The sequence below is a fragment of the Gadus chalcogrammus genome, chromosome 11, assembly GCF_026213295.1.
Source record: "Gadus chalcogrammus isolate NIFS_2021 chromosome 11, NIFS_Gcha_1.0, whole genome shotgun sequence".
NCBI classification, from domain to species: Eukaryota; Metazoa; Chordata; class Actinopteri; order Gadiformes; family Gadidae; genus Gadus; species Gadus chalcogrammus.
In genome coordinates, this window is record NC_079422.1 from 21332661 (window position 1) to 21352852 (window position 20192).

The window sequence follows — 20192 nt, forward strand, 5'->3', positions numbered from 1 at the left end:
GTATTTGTTTGGCGCTTAATCAACATAAGTCTCAAAGGGCTTAACAGGCCAATTATTTATGACACCCCCCTGACCCTAGCCCCCAAAAGGGCAAGAAAAAACGTAATCACAAAGGAAGAAATCTTGAGAAGGAACGCAGAGTGGGGGATCCCTCCTTCCAGGGATGGCCAGGAGTGCAATGGGTGCCATAATTTGACACACATACTTGCAGGCAAATATTAAATTGTTGATGGGGTCCTGGCCGGTTAACCATGAGGAGAGTCCAGGCATCCAGTCGCAGTCATCGCAACACGCTTGAACAGACAGAATAGTCAATTAGAATGGAAATAGTGCATAGTGGAAATGTATACTGCTACTTGACTGATGATGGGGTGCTGGCCGGTTAACCATGAGGAGAGTCAAAGTATCCAGTCGCAAAAAGCACAAACAAACACGCATCGCTCTTCACCTCATCAGTATCGTTTTCGCGCACCCGTTTCAAACGAAAGGCTGTCGAGGTGCGTTTTGGGCTTTGCTTTGAATAGCTCGACAGAGTCAGCTTCCCTGATTACAGGCTTCAGACTATTTCACAGGAAGGGGGCTCGATAAGCGAACGTCCTCTGTCCAGCCGATTTCTTTTTAACCTTTGGTAGCGAAAGGAGGCAAGCTCGCGAAGACCGGAGGGGCCGCGAAGGACCATAAGGAATGATGAGGTCTTTCAGGTAGGATGGAGCTAATCCATGCAAGGCTTTATAGGTTAGCAGGTTCCAGTATTCCCAGTCACTAGTACTCCCAGTCCAGTCATCAGTAATCCTAGTACAGTACTCCCAGTCCAGTCACCAGTCCGCTCAAATTGTGGTCTGCGTCTCTTCATCCGCCGCTCCCCACCCTTCCTCCTTCTGTCATACTACATAATAAATACATAAATATATATATATATATTAGAGCTGTCAGTTAAAAAAACTTTTTTTTTTCCTTTGGCTCAAAACAAAGAAGCAGTAGCCTGACTGCTATGTTCAAATGACATTTGTTCAAAGCAGTCGTTTAATTGCACTATAGGCTCGTCCTGTTTTGATCAGTGTATATGCCAATGTTGTTATCAATAAAAAAAATATATATATATATATATATATACACACATAATATGCACAATATATAGAGCAGTCTGTGACAGACTACACGCAGAGAGAAAGAGCGAGATATATATATATAGTGTTGACATGGTACGTTCCTTCGTTCCAAACTTCAATCCTCGCTCGCAGGTGCTCCGGTGTGTGGTTGCTAAGAAAACGAGCGTGGTTGCTAAGACAACGAGTGTGGTTGCTAAGACACAGTGGATGGTTATATAAGGTCCTTTATTTTGCAACTTTACATCGAACATCGGAAATGCATGAATACATAACGAGAGTATAAAAATACAAAAATAGTATTCATGAACCGAAATCTACTTTGTTCTACTGCTCTCCGAACGCTACAGCATATCTATTTAAAACAAAGAAGAATTCCAAAGCGCCAAAGTTCACTATTCAAATCAGAGCTCAGTCACTGTTAATTAAGACTAGTTAATTAGGACAGTAAAATGACCTGGAGGCTACAGTACACAATGCATCTGACCAACCAACCTAGCAGGTCAGGTTTGGGCTCATCTCAAAGCAATCAATGTTCTTTAATGAGGAACAACATCAGGTTGTTGGACTTAAGTGCGTTTACAGAATTTCTGGAATTTGTGATATAACCGTTTCAGCGTTGCATTCATTTCTTTACAGTACGTCCTCCGCGATAAAACACAGACGACTGTGATGCTGCTTAGCTCTTTACAGCTCAACTACAACTCAACTAAGAAAACCACACAGCTCTCAATCTCCTCAACAAGCAGCAGATTCAGCTCTGAACTTCCTGGCCTTGGGAGGAGAGGCCTCGACTCCCCTCCCCTCTACCACTCCCCCCTCCTCAACCCCTTCCTCTCCCCTCTCTCCCCCCTCCCCCTCTCTCTTGCCTCCCCCTCCTACCCCCGAACAAAATCCAGTGTGTGTTCAACACCCTTCAGTGCGTGTTCAACACCCTTCAGTGTCTGTTCAACACCCTTCAGTGTGTGTTCAACACCCATCAGTGCGTGTTCAACACCCTTCAGTGTTTGTTCAACACCCTTCAGTGTCAGTTCAACATCCCTCAGTGTCTGCAGGTTCTCTACTCTGAAACCATGTGGCTCAGGGAATGAGTTTAGGGATGAGTCCAGGGATGAGTTGAAGGATGAGTTCAGGGATGAGTTCAGGAATGAGTTCAGGAATGAGTTCAGGAATGAGTTTAGGAATGAGTTTAGGAATGAGTTCAGGAATGAGCTTTACTTAGCTGTGAGGGGAATGTTCACTCATAACTACTTAAAGCTACAGAAGATGGACAGGATCTCTTTCTTATAGAGGGGGGGTTCATGAGATCCAAACCTTCAAACCATGGTGAGCTCACGACCCCTGACCAGAAGAAAGGAACCTTCATGAGAACTTAATTAGAAAGTTTCTCTGTTCTTCTGGTCCTGGACCAGGTGAGGAGACTCTGAGAGGAGGCCTCAGTTCCTGATGGCCCCTAAGTTGAGGGCCCCTGAGGTATTGAGGCCCCTTCTTCAGGTCTTGAAGACCCCTCAGTTCTTCTCAGTTATTGAGGGGCTCTCAGATCTTCTCAGGACCTGAGGGCCTCTCAGTTCTTGAAGACCCCTCAGTTCTTCTCAGTTCTTGAGGGCCCCTCAGGTGTTGAAGACCTCTCAGGTCTTGAGGCCCATTCTTCAGTTCTTGAGGGCCCCTCAGAACTTGAGGGTCCATCAGGTCTTGAGGACCCCTCAATTCTTGAGGACCCCTCAGGTCTTGAGAGCCATTTTCTGTTCTTGAGGGCCCCTAAGGTCTTGAGGGCCCCTCAGGTCTTGAGGGCCCATGAATTCCTGAGTGCCCCTCTTCAGTTCTTGAAGGCCCCACAGCGGCTGGCCCTGCAGATGAACTCCTTCAGCATGGCGCCGTCCACCTGCCAGAAGGCGGCCGTCTGGGTGACCCGGGTCAGGTGGTTCACACAGAACCGGAAGCAGAACTCCTCCAGGTCCTGGGGAGAGAGAGGTCCACTTAGAGGGAGAGAGACCTCTAGAGGGAGAGAGACCTCTAGAGAGAGAGGACCACTTAGAGGGAGAGAGACCTCTAGAGAGAGGGACCTCTAGAGAGAGAGGACCACTTAGAGGGAGAGAGACCTCTAGAGAGAGGGACCTCTAGAGAGAGGGACCTCTAGAGAGAGAGGACCACTTAGAGGGAGAGAGACCTCTAGAGAGAGGGACCTCTAGAGAGAGAGGACCACTTAGAGGGAGAGAGACCTCTAGAGAGAGAGGACCACTGAGAGAGAGACCTCTAGAGAGAGAGGACCACCTAGAGGGAGACCTCTAGAGAGAGAGGACCACCTAGAGGATGAGAGACCTCTAGAGGGAGAGAAACCTCTGGAGAGAGGGACCTCTAGAGAGAGACCTCTAGAGAGAGAGGACCACCTAGAGAGAGACCTCTAGAGAGATAGGACCACTTAGAGGGAGAGAGACCTCTAGAGAGAGAGGACCACCTAGAGAGAGACCTCTAGAGAGATAGGACCACTTAGAGGGAGAGAGACCTCTAGAGAGAGAGGACCCCCTAGAGAGAGACCTCTAGAGAGAGAGAGGACCACTTAGAGACTGACAGACATACAGAGCAGGGTGATGGCCTCATGCTAAGGCGTATCTCGTAGCGTAGCGTAGCTCTACGTAATGGCATACCTTGGCGTCGTAGCGCAGCTAGTAGCGTACCTCAGCGTCGTAGCGCACGGCGGCCGACAGCAGGGTGAAGGCGTTGTCCACGGTGATCCCTCTCTTGATGATCTGCTGACAGAGACGCTTCAGACGGTTCTCACAGTAGGAGGTGGCCAGGTCCAGTAGGCCTAGAGTGAGAGTGAGAGAGAGAGATGAGGGGTTAGGGAGGGAGGAGCTCACCGATGGCGTCCGCCGGGGGATTAGGAGGAGGAGGAGGAGGAGGAGGAGGAGGAGGAGGAGCTTACCGATGGCGTCCTCCGGTGGTAGCTCCACGGTGTCCGTGTACAGGAAGTGGAGGAAGGAGCGGTAGACGGGGAAGGAGAACTGCTCGATCTCAATCACCTCCTGGAGGTCCTCGCTCCAGTGGGACTGGAACATGGAGCGGAAGTGATCGCACCTGGAGAACCACACCATCATCATCATCATCATCGTAGTCTTCAACATCATCTTCCTCATAGGCTTCCACAAGGTCAGCATCATCATAGTCATCATCATCATGATCATAGGCTTCCTCAAGGTCAGCATCATCATCATCATCATCATCATCATAGTTATGATGGGCGGTATGCGGCTCGGCATGCAGAGCGGGTTGCCTGGTAACCTGGGGCTGGCTAGTTCTATGAACCCTGGTTCCTCTGTCCGAGTATCTATGAGTGGTTCCTCAGTGGTTCCTCAGTGGTTCCTCAGTGGTTCCCTCAGTGGTTCCCTCAGTCCTAGTACCTACGGGGTTCCACCCCTGACCTCCAGCCTCACCTGATCTTGAGCACCGCCTTGTGGACGTAGATGTACTTCCCCTCACCTGATCTTGAGCACCGCCTTGTGGACGTAGATGTACTTCCCCTCCACGCTGAACTTGAGGTCGGCAGTCTCCGGGCTGTCGAACTCCCGGCCCAGGGCCTGGCTGAGGGTCATGAAGTCCTCCGTCTCTGAGGAACAAGAGGAGACCTGGGTTGCCTAGGTAACCATGACACCTGGTTACCTAGGTAACGTCTAACTCCCGCGCCAACAGCCTGGCTGAGGGTAAAGAAGTCTCTGAGGGACATACGCACACGCACACACACACACACACACACACACACACACACACACACACACACACACACACACACACAAACACACACACACACACACTAACCCAGGGACAGCAGCCTCCACATGACGGCAGGCGTGGCGACGCAGGCGAACACGTCGTCGGTGGAGACGAAGTGGGTCAGGTGGGGTAGGACCACGGACTGACCCCGGCACTGACCCCACATGTACACCTGAAGATAAGTCAATACTTATTAACTAGGATTAACTAGGGATAACTACTTCTACTGCCCCTTATATATCCTGGGGGGGGCAGGACCACGGACTGACCCCACCTTTATCCCTGGGATGGCACTCTAATTACTGCAGCAGCAGGGCACCACCTAGTGGCCTTTGGGTGTTACTACACCAACACAGTCAAATGAGGTGAGGTCTAGAGCTACACATCGTTGTCAGGTGAACACACACACCTGTCCACTCTGCGTCTTGGCGGCTGAGGTGTGTGTGGAGTGACACGCTGCGACCTCCACCACCCTGGAGGAGAGGGAGGAGCGTGTTAGGTTGATGCATCACACACACCCACACCCACACCACACACCCACACACCACACACACACACACACCTCTCCTTCTCGGCCATGACCTGCACCGGGCTGTGCTGGTTGCTCTTGTTGCCGGTGCCCAGCTGGCCGCAGGTGTTGGCCCCCCAGGCGTAGAGCGCCCCCTCGTCAGTCAGGGCCAGGCAGTGGGCGTAGCCAGCGACCACCTGGAGAGAGGGGAGGAGCCTGTTAGAGACACGCCCCCTCATCAGTCAGGGCCAGGCAGTGGGCGTAGCCAGCGACCACCTGGAGAGAGGGGAGGAGCCTGTTAGAGACACGCCCCCTCGTCCCTCAGGGCCAGGCAGTGGGCGTAGCCAGACACCACCTGGAGAGAGGGGAGGAGCCTGTTAGAGACACGCCCCCTCGTCAGTCAGGGACAGGCAGTGGGCGTAGCCAGACACCACCTGGAGAGAGGGGAGCACCCTGTGTGTTGTCGTGGTTACCTGCCGTGTCTGTGTGTTGTCCAGTGGGGAATTCCACAAACGGAGGTTCAACAAACAGAGTTAACGCTGAACTCTAGGTTGATTGACCCTGTGCCAACTAAACCAGAGCTGTCGGTTCCACGGCACGGGTTATGCATTAGTTCAATCAACACGGGGTTGGTTAACACAGGGTCGTGCGCGTCCACACCAAACATATAAAGACGTGATGAATGGATCATGGAAACCCTGATCGAAATGGCAAAACGGGCCGCTTATTTCAATGAAATGGAACTCCAGGTTCTCCTGGAGAGCTATGACGAGGAAAAGGACATTATCACAAGAAAGGGGAACGCTAAAGCCTCTGCAACCCGGAGAACCAAAGCCTGGCAGCGGATCGCTGTTACATGTCAAAAGCATGATCCTTAATATTTGAGCCATGAATCTATTAATGAATCTATGAATCTATAAATAAATAAATAAAATAAACTTACTATTAATATCCCAGTTAAGCATTCTTAACGTTCCTACCACATAACCCTTTTCTTCTCAAATAAATATGTACTCCGATGGCTCCCAAGCGGTCAGTGGATCAAGTAAAAATGAAGCATAAAAACATACAAACTGGTAAGCTTCTCTCCCCATCGTATTGGTATAAATTTAAATGAGCCCTTTTTTTTAAGCCAATCGTGAAAAGGCCAACAGTCGGCAGACTGGATCTGAATTTATGTTAATAGACATAAATTCAGGGCGCCCTGGCATGGAGGGGGTACCTGGAGGTAGTGGTGCCACCAAAGTGGTTCGACCTCGAAGCTTCAAATTAGTACGCTAGGGACACCTAGTGGTGAATGAAATGATGATGAAAGAAAGAGTTTCCTGTGATGATGTGATGTTTGGTTCGTACAACATCAAAACATTTGAGAATAAAAGTCATTTCAGTGATACGTGTGAGGGTGCCGTTCATAAATATCTCCCGAGCTCATGGTAGAAGTCATCCCGGGCAAAATAGAATGTCTTCAATCAACTACAGTAGCCTACTAATAATTGCAATAATAGAACTACATGATGACTGAGAATGACTGTGATTAATTACACAGCCATTAAAGTGATCTTGGAACTGGGTAGTGTATTATTTTTGTAAAAATGTGCCAATTGTGAACCCATATCGCGGAACAGCCCGAGATGAAGCCTTGAATGTACGCTACGTCATTTCGCCCATGTGAATCCTACTCGATATGGAGCTTCGCTGCCGTCTGTGTGTGTGTGTGTTGTCGTGGTTACCTGCTGTACACACAACCCCTGCAGCGCGGTCAGCCTGCAGGGCGACAGCTGGTTCCCGTTGTTCCCCAGACCCAGCTGGCCGTTCCCGTTGTACCCCCAGGAGTAGAGCTAGAGGAGTAGAAGAGGACACAATATAACACATCATACAACGTAGAGCTAGAGGAGTAGAGCACACAATATAACACACACAACGTAGAGCTAGAGGAGTAGAGCACACAACACATTACATAACACACCTTAGAGCTAGAGACATAACACACACATCTCACACACACACACACACACTCCGTAGTGCTAGGAAAGAGAGGGCATAGCACACATCACATCACACACCGTAGAGCTAGAGAAGTAGAGCAAACTCCGTCAAGCTAGAGGACATAAGACACACCGTCGAGCCAGAGGACACAACACACGAGCTGCTCGTTGCGCTGCTCGTTAAGCCCTCACCTCGCCGTTGTCCACCAGGGCCAGGGAGGAGGTCTGTCCGCAGGCCACGCCCACCACCGCCTTGCCCTGCAGGAGGCCCGCCACGCGCCGGGGGCTGGGCTGGTTGGCGGTGGAGCCCGAGCCCACCTGACCGCAGTTATTATAGCCCCAGGCAAACACCTGGAGAGAGGGGGGGGGGGGGGCAGATGTTATATAATGTAATGAGTTATTATAGCCCCAGGCAAACACCTGGAGAGAGGGGGGGACGACGACGACAGATGTTATATAATGTAATGAGTTATTATAGCCCCAGGCAAACACCTGGAGAGAGGGGGGGGGGGGGGGGGCAGATGTTATATAATATAATGAGTTATTATAGCCCCAGGCAAACACCTGGAGAGAGGGGGGGGGGGGGGGGGGGGGGGGCAGATGTTATATAATATAATGAGTTATTTTAGCCCCACGCAAACACCTGGAGAGAGGGGGGGGGACAGATGTTATATAATATAATGAGTTATTATAGCCCCACGCAAACACCTGGAGAGAGAGAGATCGATACAGATGTTATAGCCCCACGAAAACAGCTGGAGAGAGAGGATAACATAATATAAAATCGAATAAGGTAATATAAAGACCTTTCCGTCTCCGTCCAGTCCGGGCCCGACATGAACACTTAAGGTGGTAAGTTAAGGAGGTAGACTTAAAGAGGTAGACTTAAGGAGGTAGACTTAAAGAGGTAGACTTAAGGAGGTAGACTTAAGGAGGTAGACTTAAGGAGGTAGACTTAAGGAGGTAGACTTAAGGAGGTAGACTTAAGGAGGTACGCTTAGAGGGGACACTCATCTCTCCCTCCGTGGTCAGGGCCAGACTAGAACACTTAAAGGAGGTAGGTTAAGTGAGGATCTGTGGTGGGGGCCAGGGGGTTCGGCTTAGGGTTGGGGTCACTGACCTCTCCATCGGTGGTGAGGGCCAGGGAGTGGTGCGACCCACAGGCCACCTCTTTGAACCTCTTCCCCTGCAGGTTGGTGGTCACCAGTGCGGGGGAGGCGCACTGGTTGGTGGTTCCATTGCCCAGCTGGCTGTAGCCATTGTGGCCCCAGGCGTACAGCTCTCCGCCTGCAGGGACAGAACCACAGACAGGTTTCAGTCGTCGGGAGGACAGACAGACAGGTATCAGTCATCGGGAGGACAGACAGACAGACAGGTATCAGTCATCAAGGACCAGTCACGGAGACAGGTATCAGTCATCAGGAGGACAGACAGACAGGTATCAGTCATCAGGAGGACAGACAGACAGGTATCAGTCATCAAGGACCAGTCACGGAGACAGGTATCAGTCATCAGGAGGACAGACGGACAGGTATCAGTCATCAAGAGTTCAGAGTTCACCTGTGCCGTGTTACAATACCCGTACTTCCATGAGTACACTTAAAGTGAGTACTATCCGTACTCACTTGAGTACGTTAATTTTTCAGATGCGAGTGCTGTTCCAAATAGAGTACTCCGTGGTGCACTAACCGGAAATTACGATCACGACTGCTGCCACGGCTCCTCCCCCGCAATAAACATCCCGCTTTGAACGGTGAACTCTTTACGCCTAGCAGCTATAAAAAGCTATAAAAACTATAAAAACTACAAAATGACTATTAATGCAGGCTATGTGGAAAATGCGCCGACTTTGGCTCAGCCTGGCTCCGCCTCTTCCGCTACGTAGCTAAGATGGCTGCCGTTGAGTACGGAAAGTGTCCTTCGATTCACACTTCACGATTAGCCCGTTTTGAGTACGACATCCGGGTCCTTGAAGTATACTTCTTTTCGCCGGATCTGAATTGGAACGTACTACGTACTCAAAATTTGGCTAGTAAGTACGGATAGTACGGGTATTGGAACACGGAACTGGACTCTGAACAAGAGACTCAAGACTCACTGGTTCAGAGTTCAGAGGTCACCTGGACTCTGAACAAGAGACTCAAGACTCACTGGTTCAGAGTTCAGAGGTCACCTGGACTCTGAACAAACTCAAGGGTTAGTTAGTGCTTTGCACTACGCACATCCTTACTGTACCGACAGCGATGTATGGTTGTTTCTCTTTCTTCTGACAATGGACTTATTGTAAGTCGCTCTGGATAAAAGTGTCTGCTAAACGCCCTAAACGTAAATGTTAATGTACACCGCCTACCAAGTTTATAATGTTTGATTAACAGTTTATGAGTTTCCGTACAGACACCCAGCTAGCACTGAAACTATTTAAAAAAAAAAACTGCTTTACTTAAAGTATACCAGCTATATCATGGATTTACATTTTAATGAGCCACCCAAAAGTGCATGTTGTTGTTGTGACGTCATCACGGGCCACAGCTTTGTACTGGGAGACCAGTCAGCACTCTGACACGGCTGAACGCTCTCATGGTATAAAGGTCTCCATGACAACGTAAAAGCCATGTTAGCTTACAGCTCAGCGCTGACCCTAACCCTAACCTAACCTAAACCACTTTAGCTTACAGCTCAGTATTGTCCCTAACCCTTACCCTAACACTAACAGCTCAGCATTGGACCCTAACCCTAACCCAACACTGTTCCAGCTTCCCAGATTCATCACTCTCCTCTGCTAGAGGGCTGATGATCCATCCTCTTCAGCTAGTGAGGATCTGTGTACTTCACCGGGTTAATTCACTTGTCCCTTTATTTAAAACCCTCTAGAAGGATCAGGTTCTGCTAATAGAGTTCTGCGAGGAGATAAGGTTTGAATGATTTTGTTTAGGTCTAAATTAAGACACAAGTTAACTTAGGTCTTAGTTATAGTAGGGTTGCCGCGGGGTCGACATTTTCACACCGAGTAATACGCTCGTGTCAACACCGGTATTACCGGCATAAACGGTATTAACTTTGAAACTAGGTCAACCGCCATCTTCTCCGTCAACTCTCCTCTCACACTCGGTGACAGGGGCTGGCAGCGCAATTCTCGGCGTCTTATGACGTTCTATATATAATAGTATAATATAATTTTATATATCATAATATCACGGCCAAAAGCTCTGTGCGCCTCCGGATGGCCGTAGCGCGGGGAGCTCACGCAGGGATTGGGCTTCTCGGGGTTTGTTTACTAGGGGTGTAAATCTCTGGTTTCATCACGATACGATATTATATCGATTCATTGGACAACGATACGATATTTGCCGATATCAAAAGTCTGCCGCGATACGATACGATACGATTTGATTCAGGGGCATGCGATCGATATGAGACGATATCATATGCCCATTTAACACAACCTCTTACAATCACATCAACTCACATCAACTTAATTATAATTTCATCATTTTATTTCTTTGCTCTTCCGGATATTTAAAACAAAAACAATCCATTTTTAATACAAATAATAAAGTGCCACATAATTGCATTTAAGTGCCAAAGGTTTTTTATGGCTTAAATTAAAGAGCCTGTAATGATCTTTCATTTTGAACGTAGACCATTCCCAACCGATCTGTGTGGATAGTTTTCTTCTAAAAACAAAACATCCCTCGGAATCATCTTGGCTGCAAAGATAAGCCGTCCGTGTTGCCAGATTGGGCACATTTTTCAGCCCGATTTGGCTACTATTAATCACGTTAGGCTGGAAAAACGGGACGTATGCCCAATCTGGCAACACAAAACGAAACTAGACATCCTCGCGCTCACACATGTGCTCGCTGTTGCTTAACCGGTGAATGGATACGAGGCGCTTTGCGCAGAAATAGTTTCACAAACACCCGCGAAAGGAGATATATAATAATAAAAGCGTGTAATACAGCGATATGCATCGATGTTTGGGCGTTGCATCGATGCAGCTGGATCGTTCGCCAATCAATCGATGTATCGATCTACATCGATGTATCGTTACACCCCTATTGTTTACCGGCGTTGCTATGGTTACCGGTCTTGTTAGGAAGCGCGTCAATTCTCATCGCGCCAAATCTCCCGCACAGAGCCGAACTGTGGCCTAATCTACGCATTTTAATTATAAATATATTATTCATTCATACTGAATTTGCTTTTTATTACAAAAAAAAACAAGAAAGAAAAACTCGGTGTTGCCGGTGTGCAACACCGAGTAATCGGTGTTGGCCTCAACACCGGTAATACCGTATACCGCGGCAACCCTAAGTTATAGTTACCTTAAGTTATTCAGGGTATCTGCAGGTTTCAGCAAGTCAAATTTAAGACTTTTTAAGACCTTTTTAATACCACCTTGAATGAAATTTAAGACCTTAAACCCGCGATGGTGGGGGGGATCCCGCTGTATTACAACCCAAGCATAGCATGTGTGTCACTCAATGAGACTCATTCAAGTTTACTTTGTCTGTTTATTGAACATAAAGTGATACTCCAGGGCTCCAGACTAACTTTTTCCTTGGGTGCACTGGTGCGCCTACATTTTTAATTTGGGTGCACCAGCACGTATTCATGGTGCACCCAAGTTGTAAGTTGTTGAGAGGGGGGTGACAGCGTCTGGGCCCCCGGGCAACTGCACCGGTTCAATGCGCGTTCACATAAAAGGGGCGTTTCTCGCGTCATTTGACTCACACTTATGCAAAATAAATCGCGCAAGAGCGGTGTATTTCATCCAAGGCGAGCAATGTATTATTATGAACTCCTACGAGGAATTCAAAGTTCAAATCACAGCCAAGGGGAACACGGTTGCCCATAATATGGCTAGGGTGGCGTGCTGGCAAAAATAGCCGACCGTGTTAATTCGTAAGTGAAAAGATTCTGCATATTGTCTAAAAAATATTATGTATCATCATCCCTTTTACCCCCATATATGTGGGGCCCCATGAATTGCGAGCCCAAGTACCGGGAATGCACTCGACCCAATATCGGACGTGCACGTCAAGTTGCTTGCTTTTAGTGGCGTGGTTCAACGTCTCAAATATCAAAACAAAAGCCTTGTAGACGCTGCAGATTCGCTCGTTTCGGATGAAAGGCGCTGGTCCGAAGTGAGTTATATACGCCGTTTTGTCCCTTCCAGCAGTAAAGGTGCTCGCGATTTGAGAGTCAGGGAACATCAAACCGAAGAGATCTCCTATCCCCTCATTCGAGTTGTAGGACTGGTGCTTGACCACTGTGTTTAGAATCCACAACACCTCCGCTTTCAGTGTTGGTGTCGCACCAAATGCTACCCTCAGGTCAGTGCTAGCAGCGCGGACCGTCTGGCAGAGATGCAAAACGTAGAAACGGCTGGGGTCTGTGTGTGGCTCCTGGCAGAGGTTTTATGTTTTTGGCTCTGCATATGGCTGACGACAGCCTTAATCCCCATGGTGCCGTGCTTGAATGTAGGCTACTTTTGCACGGAATGCATCTGGCCTGTTCTGGGTTGGCAACGGACGCTAGCCAACCTCGGAAACGGACGTCTTCCAGCCAACTGACGTTGCATTGCATTTACCCATTGTTGCAGACTAGCTAGCAAGCGCGCAGACATCCGTTTATATATGCAGCTAGCAAGAAAGTAGCCCCTCGTACATCTCCTTCCCGAAAAGCCCCGTGAGAAAAATAAAAAATTAAATAACCCTGCCCCGACAAATTTAAGGCCTTCGAGTTATAAATTTAAGACCAGCATATGACATTTTTGACGAATTTAAGACTTTTTAAGGCCTTAAATTTAGAAAAATGAATTTAAGACTTTTTAAGACTTTTAAGACCTCCGCGGACACCCTGTTATTACTGATACCCTGAAAAGCCTGGTTCTTGATATGAGAGGTAGAGGGTCAGATTAAGGAGGCTAGGGTTAGGAACAGGGTAGGGCTAGAGGTTAGGGCGGGGTTAGAGGTCAGGGTTAGAGGTCAGCGGTCAGGGTTAGGAACGTACTCTCAGTACCCAGCAGCACTTGGGGTTAGGGTCAGGGTTAGGGGCAGGAACAGGGTCAGGGGTACGTACCCTCAGTAGTCGGCAGGACGTGCGGTCAGGTTTAGGGTCAAGGTTGGGGTCAGGGGTCATGGTCAGGGGTACGTACTCTCAGTAGCCAGCAGCACATGCGGTCAGGTTTAGGGTCAGGGTTGGGGTCAGGGGTTATGGTCAGGGGTACGTACTCTCAGTAGCCAGCAGGACGTGCGGTCAGGTTTAGGGTCAGGGTTGGGGTCAGGGGTCATGGTCAGGGGTACGTACTCTCAGTAGCCAGCAGGACGTGCGGTCAGGTTTAGGGTCAGGGTTGGGGTCAGGGGTCATGGTCAGGGGTACGTACTCTCAGTAGCCAGCAGGACGTGCGGTCAGGTTTAGGGTCAGGGTTGGGGTCAGGGGTCATGGTCAGGGGTACGTACTCTCAGTAGCCAGCAGGACGTGCGGTCCGCTCCCGTAGCTGAAGGAGGCCACCTTCTTGCCCCTCAGGGCGTCCAGGGCTCGGGGGGCGATGGTGCTGAGGCTGTCCCCGGTGCCCAGACAGTTACTGCAGTTCAGACCTATCACCGCAAACTACACACACACACACACACACACACACACACACACACACACAGGCATACAGAGAGAGACAGTTACTGCAGTTCAGACCTATCACCGAAAAACTACACACACACACACGCACACACACACAGAGACACACACACACACACACACACACACACAGAGACAGTTACTGCAGTTCAGACCTATCGCCGCAAACAAACACACAGAGAGACACACACACCTCGGTAGTGTGCGTGACGTAGAGCTGGGGCTGGGCGATTAATCGAATTCCGATCTCGATTTCGATTTTAGAGTCAAACGATCACAAAATTAACATAATCGAGTTTTCGTTTTTTTTTATTCATATCTGCACGTTATTTCAGATCGGGACATTTTCTTTTGGACCATTTTATGTTTTTTAGGCGAAATTCCTAAGCTCTCAGTCACAAAGTGTCTTTCAGAGCGACATGCAGAATAAATAAATCACGTTTTCAAACTGAAAAAATAAACGTTTGGATAATCGTGGTTTCAATATTGACCAAAATAATCGTGCTTATGATTTTTTCCCATAATCGAGCGCCCCCCCCCCCCCCCCCCCCCCCATCACCTCGTTACTATGGGTGACGTAGAGCGCCCCCCCCCCCCCCCCCCCATCACCTCGTTGCTATAGGTGACGTAGAGCGCCTCCCCCCCCCCCCCCATCACCTCGTTACTATGGGTGACGTAGAGCGCCTCTCCCCCCCCCCCCATCACCTCGTTGCCAGGGTGACGTAGAGCGCCCAGTCCCCCCCCATCACCTCGTTTCTATGGGTGACGTAGAGCGCCCCGTCCCCCCCCCCATCACCTCGTTGCTATGGGTGACGTAGAGCGCCCCGTCCCCCCCATCACCTCGTTTCTATGGGTGACGTAGAGCGCCCCGTCCCCCCCATCACCTCGTTGCTATGGGTGACGTAGAGCGCCTCCCCCCCCCCCCCCCCCCCCCCATCACCTCGTTTCTATGGGTGACGTAGAGCGCCCCGTCCCCCCCATCACCTCGTTGCTATGGGTGACGTAGAGCGCCTCGTTGGCCGAGTTCCCGAACACGCAGGCCTGCCTCACGGCGGCCGTCTCCTTGGCGCTCAGCAGGCTGAACAGCGGCCACTTGCTGACGTCCACCATGGCGCCCGCGCCGCGGGGCCGGCCAGGGCGGGGGGGCGGGGTCGGGGGAGGGGCCTGAGCCGGGGCCGCCGTGGAGACCGGGTGGGCGGGGGCCGGGGGGGCCGGGGGGGCGCGGCCAGCCAGGGAGGGGGCGGTGCAGTCGCCGCTGACGCTGGGAGGGAGACGGGGAAGAGGTCAGAGGTCGTCTAGGGGTCACTGGGGCCAAGTCACACCAGGTAGTCTGTAGGTCAGGAGGTCGTCTAGGGGTCAGGAGGTTGGCTAAGGGTCATAAGGTCGGTAAGGGTTAGGGTTAGGGTCACACCATGATTTAGTGAAGACGATGAAGAATAGAAAATGAGACTACAATTTATTATCCATACGAGATGTAAAATAGAGCATGAGGACAGCCTGATAAATAAATGGTTAGCTTTGGAAATGTCGTCCTCACACGACGCGGGCCAATGGGAGAAGATGTTTGTGATCTAGAGGGGAATGTCAACTATTATATTCTTTACTTTAAGACAACTTCAAACCAAAAGCAAGGAGCAACATGCTGAAGGGGAATAAATCAATCTGTATCACCATTGTGTGATCATAGGATGTGTTCTGCCGCCCGCCTCAGACCGACTGGCTGCAAAAAGGTTTCTGAGCAATGGTTCAGGGAACACGGTTTATCAAATGCTTTGCTGGACACGTTTCTTCACGCTGTAAACTCTTTATCCTCTTTCTACTTACTGGCGGGTCTTTGTTTTGACTGCTTTATGACATCCTGATGCAAAACATTAATATACTTTTATGTGAGGACATAATTATTAATTGTATCATTCTATTTATGATCACACACTTGACAGCGCCACAAAACTGTGACTGGGAGGACTGGTTTATTAACCCATGACAAGTTAACCCACACATGCCCGACCATCAATAGACACAAGCAGACAGGTTCATGTACACACCGTATTCATTCATGTATGTAGTTAATCATGCATTACAAACACTATTCAGTGGTTTTATACCATGTTCATTCATGTTCACGTATGTAGCTCATCATCCAAACACTATGCAGTGGTTGAGTATAACATGTTCATTCATGTTCACGTATGTTCTATATCATGCATACAAACACTATGCCAGTGGTTTAGGGTTAGGGTTAAGGTTAAGGGTAAGGCTAACCCTAACCCTATTATATATACATGTACACATTAGCTATGATGCTGCATCATAGTTTATAATGACCAAGGTAAGTTAGCTATGATGCTACATCATAGTCTACTACTATTACAATATATATAGTTCTAATGCTAATGGTTAGCTCTGCGGGGAGCTAACCCTAGCCTCCTACCTAAAGCATCGCTCCATGGAGTTACAGTGGTGTTCAGTCCGCTGAGAGAGGGGAACACAGAGTGGACATCAGGACAGAGAGACTGAACCCCAACCCTACTTTCATTAAACTAGTTAGTGGACATCAGCACAGAGAGACTCACTGAACTCTAACCCTCCCTTCATTAAACTAGTTAGTGGACATCAGGACAGAGAGACTCTCTGAACCCTAACCCTACCTTCATTAAACTAGTTAGTGGGCAACTGGACAGAGACACTGAACCCGAAACCTACCCCTCTGAACCCGAACCCTAGTACCTCCTACCTCCTTAACCAATCCCTAAAGTCGACATTAAGGCCGGATCGACTCGGTAACACTCCCTACCTTCTGTAGAGGAGTCGGTCTCCTCCAGAGGGCTGTCAGTCGGTCTGTCTGTCTGTCTACTCCAGAGGGCTGTCTGTCTGTCGGCTGTAATATCCGCAGTTTATTTGTTTGTTTGTGTGCTATAAGTCAGCCCGGGAGAAGCCCACCCACACGTCAGTCAGCGACAATGCACTTCCGGTTCATTTTCAAAACAAAAGTCCGTTCAGCGCCCTCTTTGAGTGTCAGTCGGTAAAGCCAAAGCTATGTTTAGAAAAGCTATGGACAGCTTTAACTTGAATTAAGGTCATTTAGACTTGTTTAAGCAACTCCTATATTGTAGCCTGTATTGTACTGAAGGCCTAGCTGTAGTAATAAGTGTAAATGTATCATACCTATTAGAAATCATTCATAAAACGAAGTGTGTGTGTGTGTGTGTGTGTGTGTGTGTGTGTGTGTGTGTGTGTGTGTGTGTGTGTGTGTGTGTGTGTGTGTGTGTGTGTGTGTGTCGGTTATGATGGAGCCTTGTTTCATCCTGCAAACTGGTTTAGTCTCCTCTGAAACCACGTCAGTTTCGAGATTAGACTAACACGCACAAAATACGCCCTCTAGTGTCTGACGCAGCTGCAGGTTAAACCACAAGTACATATGACACAGCAATGGAGTTTAAGACGTCACGTGACTTCTTGAGTTTAAAACCGTGTTAAACTCTAAAAAGTGGCTAAACTAGCGATAGAGCAATGGCCCCATTATGTTTAACAATTATTATTTTAGATTAGTTTGCCCCTTTTTGACTTTATAAGAAAACAACTTGTGTATATCTTTTTGTATTTTAAAACAAAAATCATAATTACCACTCGTTTTTTAATATATTTCTGTTTCTGAAACGAGAATCAAATGCCCAATATATACACAGACCCATCAGCTGGTGTACCCAGGGAATGTTAAATAATGTAAAACATTACAGCTCTCCAGAAATAGTAAAGTATGCTACCATTGGATGTCTACAGTTGATGTTTGCTAGCCACCTTAATCCTTTTTTCTGATATTTATATTTTAGCTATTGCAAATAAAATGGAACAGACAAGGGGAGTGCCAGGTCAACCCTCTATAAGTAAGTATTTAGCTTGTCTAAGGAGAATTTATTCACCGAATCTAATCTTGTATTGTATTGTCTGTGTGTTCCCTAATATGTACATGTTTACTGAATTCATACAAACACTGCATATGACATAAGCTAATTACTGTATGCATAGGATATATTAAGCTGTATTCGTCTATATGTTAACAGTCCATTGGAAAACAATCAATAACAAACAATTTGTGCTACATGTTCCCCTCACTCTGTATTTACATGTATAGTAATCTGTGTTTTGTAATCTTTAGGGCCAGAAGTGTGGATTATCGGGGAAGGTTACATCCGCCTTGGAGAGAAGAGAGCCAGGGAAACCTGTTGCCCCCACCATGGCCTGGACCAGGGTCAGTTGGTTTGGCCGGGGCGGACTGAGATGGAAAGCCTGCATATACTACAGATTTCATTCCCTTTGAGCGCTCCCACATTCCCACACCAAAAACTGCTGAGAGGTGGAATCACCTGAAAGGAATGGCACAGGAAATACCAGAATTAATGGACTGCAAGGTGGGACCTCTCATAGGCTATGATTGTTCCAGAGCATTAGCTCCACGCTCAGTCATTACGGGAAGAGACGATAAACCATATGCCATCAAAACCGACCTGGGCTGGAGTATTGTCGGAAACTCATCTCGAGGTGCAAGGTCAACCGAGGTAACTGGCCTGTGTCACCGCATAGCAGTCAAAGAACTTCCACATTTGACACCAGCTACCGTAAACAAAGCCCTTGAGTTTGACTTCAGAGATAGTAACCACCGTGAAAAGAGCATATCAAAAGATGATACACACTTCATGTAGTTGCTGAACAGGACGGTTCATCAAAACGCAGATGGGCACCTGGAGATGTCATTGCCTTTTAAGACACGCCCACAACTGCCAGAAAACAGGAGGCTAGCTCTGGTGCGGCTGAAGCACTTGAAAAGAAAACTTGATAAAAATTCAAAGAAGACTACATTCAATTCATGGAGGGCCTATTCAATGATGGCGATGCGGAAAGGGCTGAAGATGAACTTGTGCCAGGAAATGTGTGGTATGTCCCACATCACGGGGTTTACCACCCAAGAAAGCCAAACAAAATAAGGGTGGTGTTTGACTGCTCTGCTAAGTACAAGAGCACAGCGTTGAACGATCACTTACTGACTGGACCTGATCTAGCAAATGGAATGACGGGTGTCCTCTGCAGGTTCCGCAGACATTCACTTGCAGTCATCTGTGATGTTGAAAAGATGTTTCATAGGTTTCATGTGAGCCCTGATGACAGAGATTTCCTTAGTTTCCTTTGGTGGGAAAGGTGGGGATACGAACGCAGAGCCAAAAGAGTTTCGAATGAAGGTACACCTCTTTGGAGCTGCTTCTTCACCTGGCTGTGCAAATTACGGAATGAAATATCTTGCCAGTCAGCATGAAAGGGAGTATCCTGCAGCTGCCGAGTTCATCAAGAAGAACTTTTACGTTGATGATGGCCTAGCCAGTGTGGAATCTGAGGATGCAGCCATCCAGTTAGTGAGAGAAGCACAAAGCCTGTGTGAAAAGGGAGAACTGCATCTCCGTAAGTTCATTTCAAACAGCAGAGAAGTCTTAGAGTCAATCCCTGCAAGCAAACGGGCAGGTGGAGTTCATGATGTGGATCTCAGTCTCGGAGAGCTTCCCATGCAGACAGTGTTAAGAGTAAGGTGGAGTGTAAGCAGTGACAATTTCTCCTTTAAAGTCAGCACCGATCAAAATCCAGCTGATCACGCCTCCAGAGGCCTCAGTGTGACCGAACTGATTAACTCAAACTGGCTTACTGGTCCAGAGTTCCTGGGGGAAAGGGAGATAGTCACACCAACGGTAACTCCACAGCTCATGGTGGGAGACCCTGAAGTAAGGACGACACAGGTTTTACACACACAAGTAGAGAATGATGAAAGTTTTCTAGTCATGCTTGAGCGCTTTTCAAAATGGCATACTGCCTTAAACGTTGTAGCTCGGATCCAGCGCTTAGCAAAAAGAACCAAAGAGACCGGCCCAGTCAGTGTTGAAGAGAGAAGTGCCAGTCTGGCGCTCATAAATCGGGCACAAAATCAGTGCAAATAGAAAATAGGAGTCTAGACAAAAGGGGTCAAAGGCTTACTAATTCATCAATACTTGTACGTCCCATTCATAAATTAGTTGTACTCATAGAAAGCAAATGAGATGTTTGTCTGTAGTTCATTTAAAGGTCCCATGACATGAAAATCTCACTTTATGAGGTTTTCTAACATAAATATGAGTTCCCCTAGCCTGCCTATGGTCCTCCAACGGCTAA

General features: G+C 48.3%; 1 protein-coding gene and 1 long non-coding RNA gene across 3 annotated transcripts; both read right to left on the reverse strand.

The window, feature by feature from the left end:
* Positions 1-1995: 1995 nt before the first annotated feature.
* On the reverse strand, positions 1996-15152 carry rcbtb1 (regulator of chromosome condensation (RCC1) and BTB (POZ) domain containing protein 1). Of its 2 annotated transcripts, XM_056601945.1 has the most exons (12): positions 14988-15152; positions 13832-13982; positions 8488-8654; positions 7560-7718; positions 7113-7220; positions 5437-5579; positions 5284-5347; positions 4920-5046; positions 4584-4710; positions 4030-4181; positions 3782-3912; positions 1996-3063 (listed from the first exon to the last, which is right to left on the reverse strand). In XM_056601945.1, the coding sequence occupies exons 1-12, from the start codon at positions 15111-15113 to the stop codon at positions 2923-2925; spliced, it is 1596 nt and encodes a 531-aa protein (XP_056457920.1). In that variant the 5' UTR covers positions 15114-15152; the 3' UTR covers positions 1996-2922. The 2 variants fall into 2 exon arrangements, with proteins under 2 accessions (XP_056457920.1, XP_056457919.1); XM_056601944.1 differs by lacking the exons at positions 5284-5347; positions 5437-5579 and having other exon boundaries at positions 14988-15136.
* Positions 15153-15181: 29 nt separating this feature from the next.
* LOC130391716 (uncharacterized) lies at positions 15182-16959 on the reverse strand. The gene is made up of 3 exons (XR_008896936.1): positions 16798-16959; positions 16435-16475; positions 15182-15264 (listed from the first exon to the last, which is right to left on the reverse strand). It is a non-coding gene; the product is annotated as an uncharacterized LOC130391716 (long non-coding RNA).
* Positions 16960-20192: the final 3233 nt, after the last annotated feature.

Coding starts and splice junctions, on each gene's coding strand:
- rcbtb1 (XM_056601945.1), bottom strand. CDS start 15,113: ATGGTGGACGTCAGCAAGTGGCCGCTGTTCAGCCTGCTGAGCGCCAAG. Junction 5,047..5,283: donor CCAAGACGCAGAGTGGACAG/GTGTGTGTGTTC, acceptor ACTTATCTTCAG/GTGTACATGTGGGGTCAGTG. Junction 3,913..4,029: donor ACCACCGGAGGACGCCATCG/GTAAGCTCCTCC, acceptor CTCTCACTCTAG/GCCTACTGGACCTGGCCACC.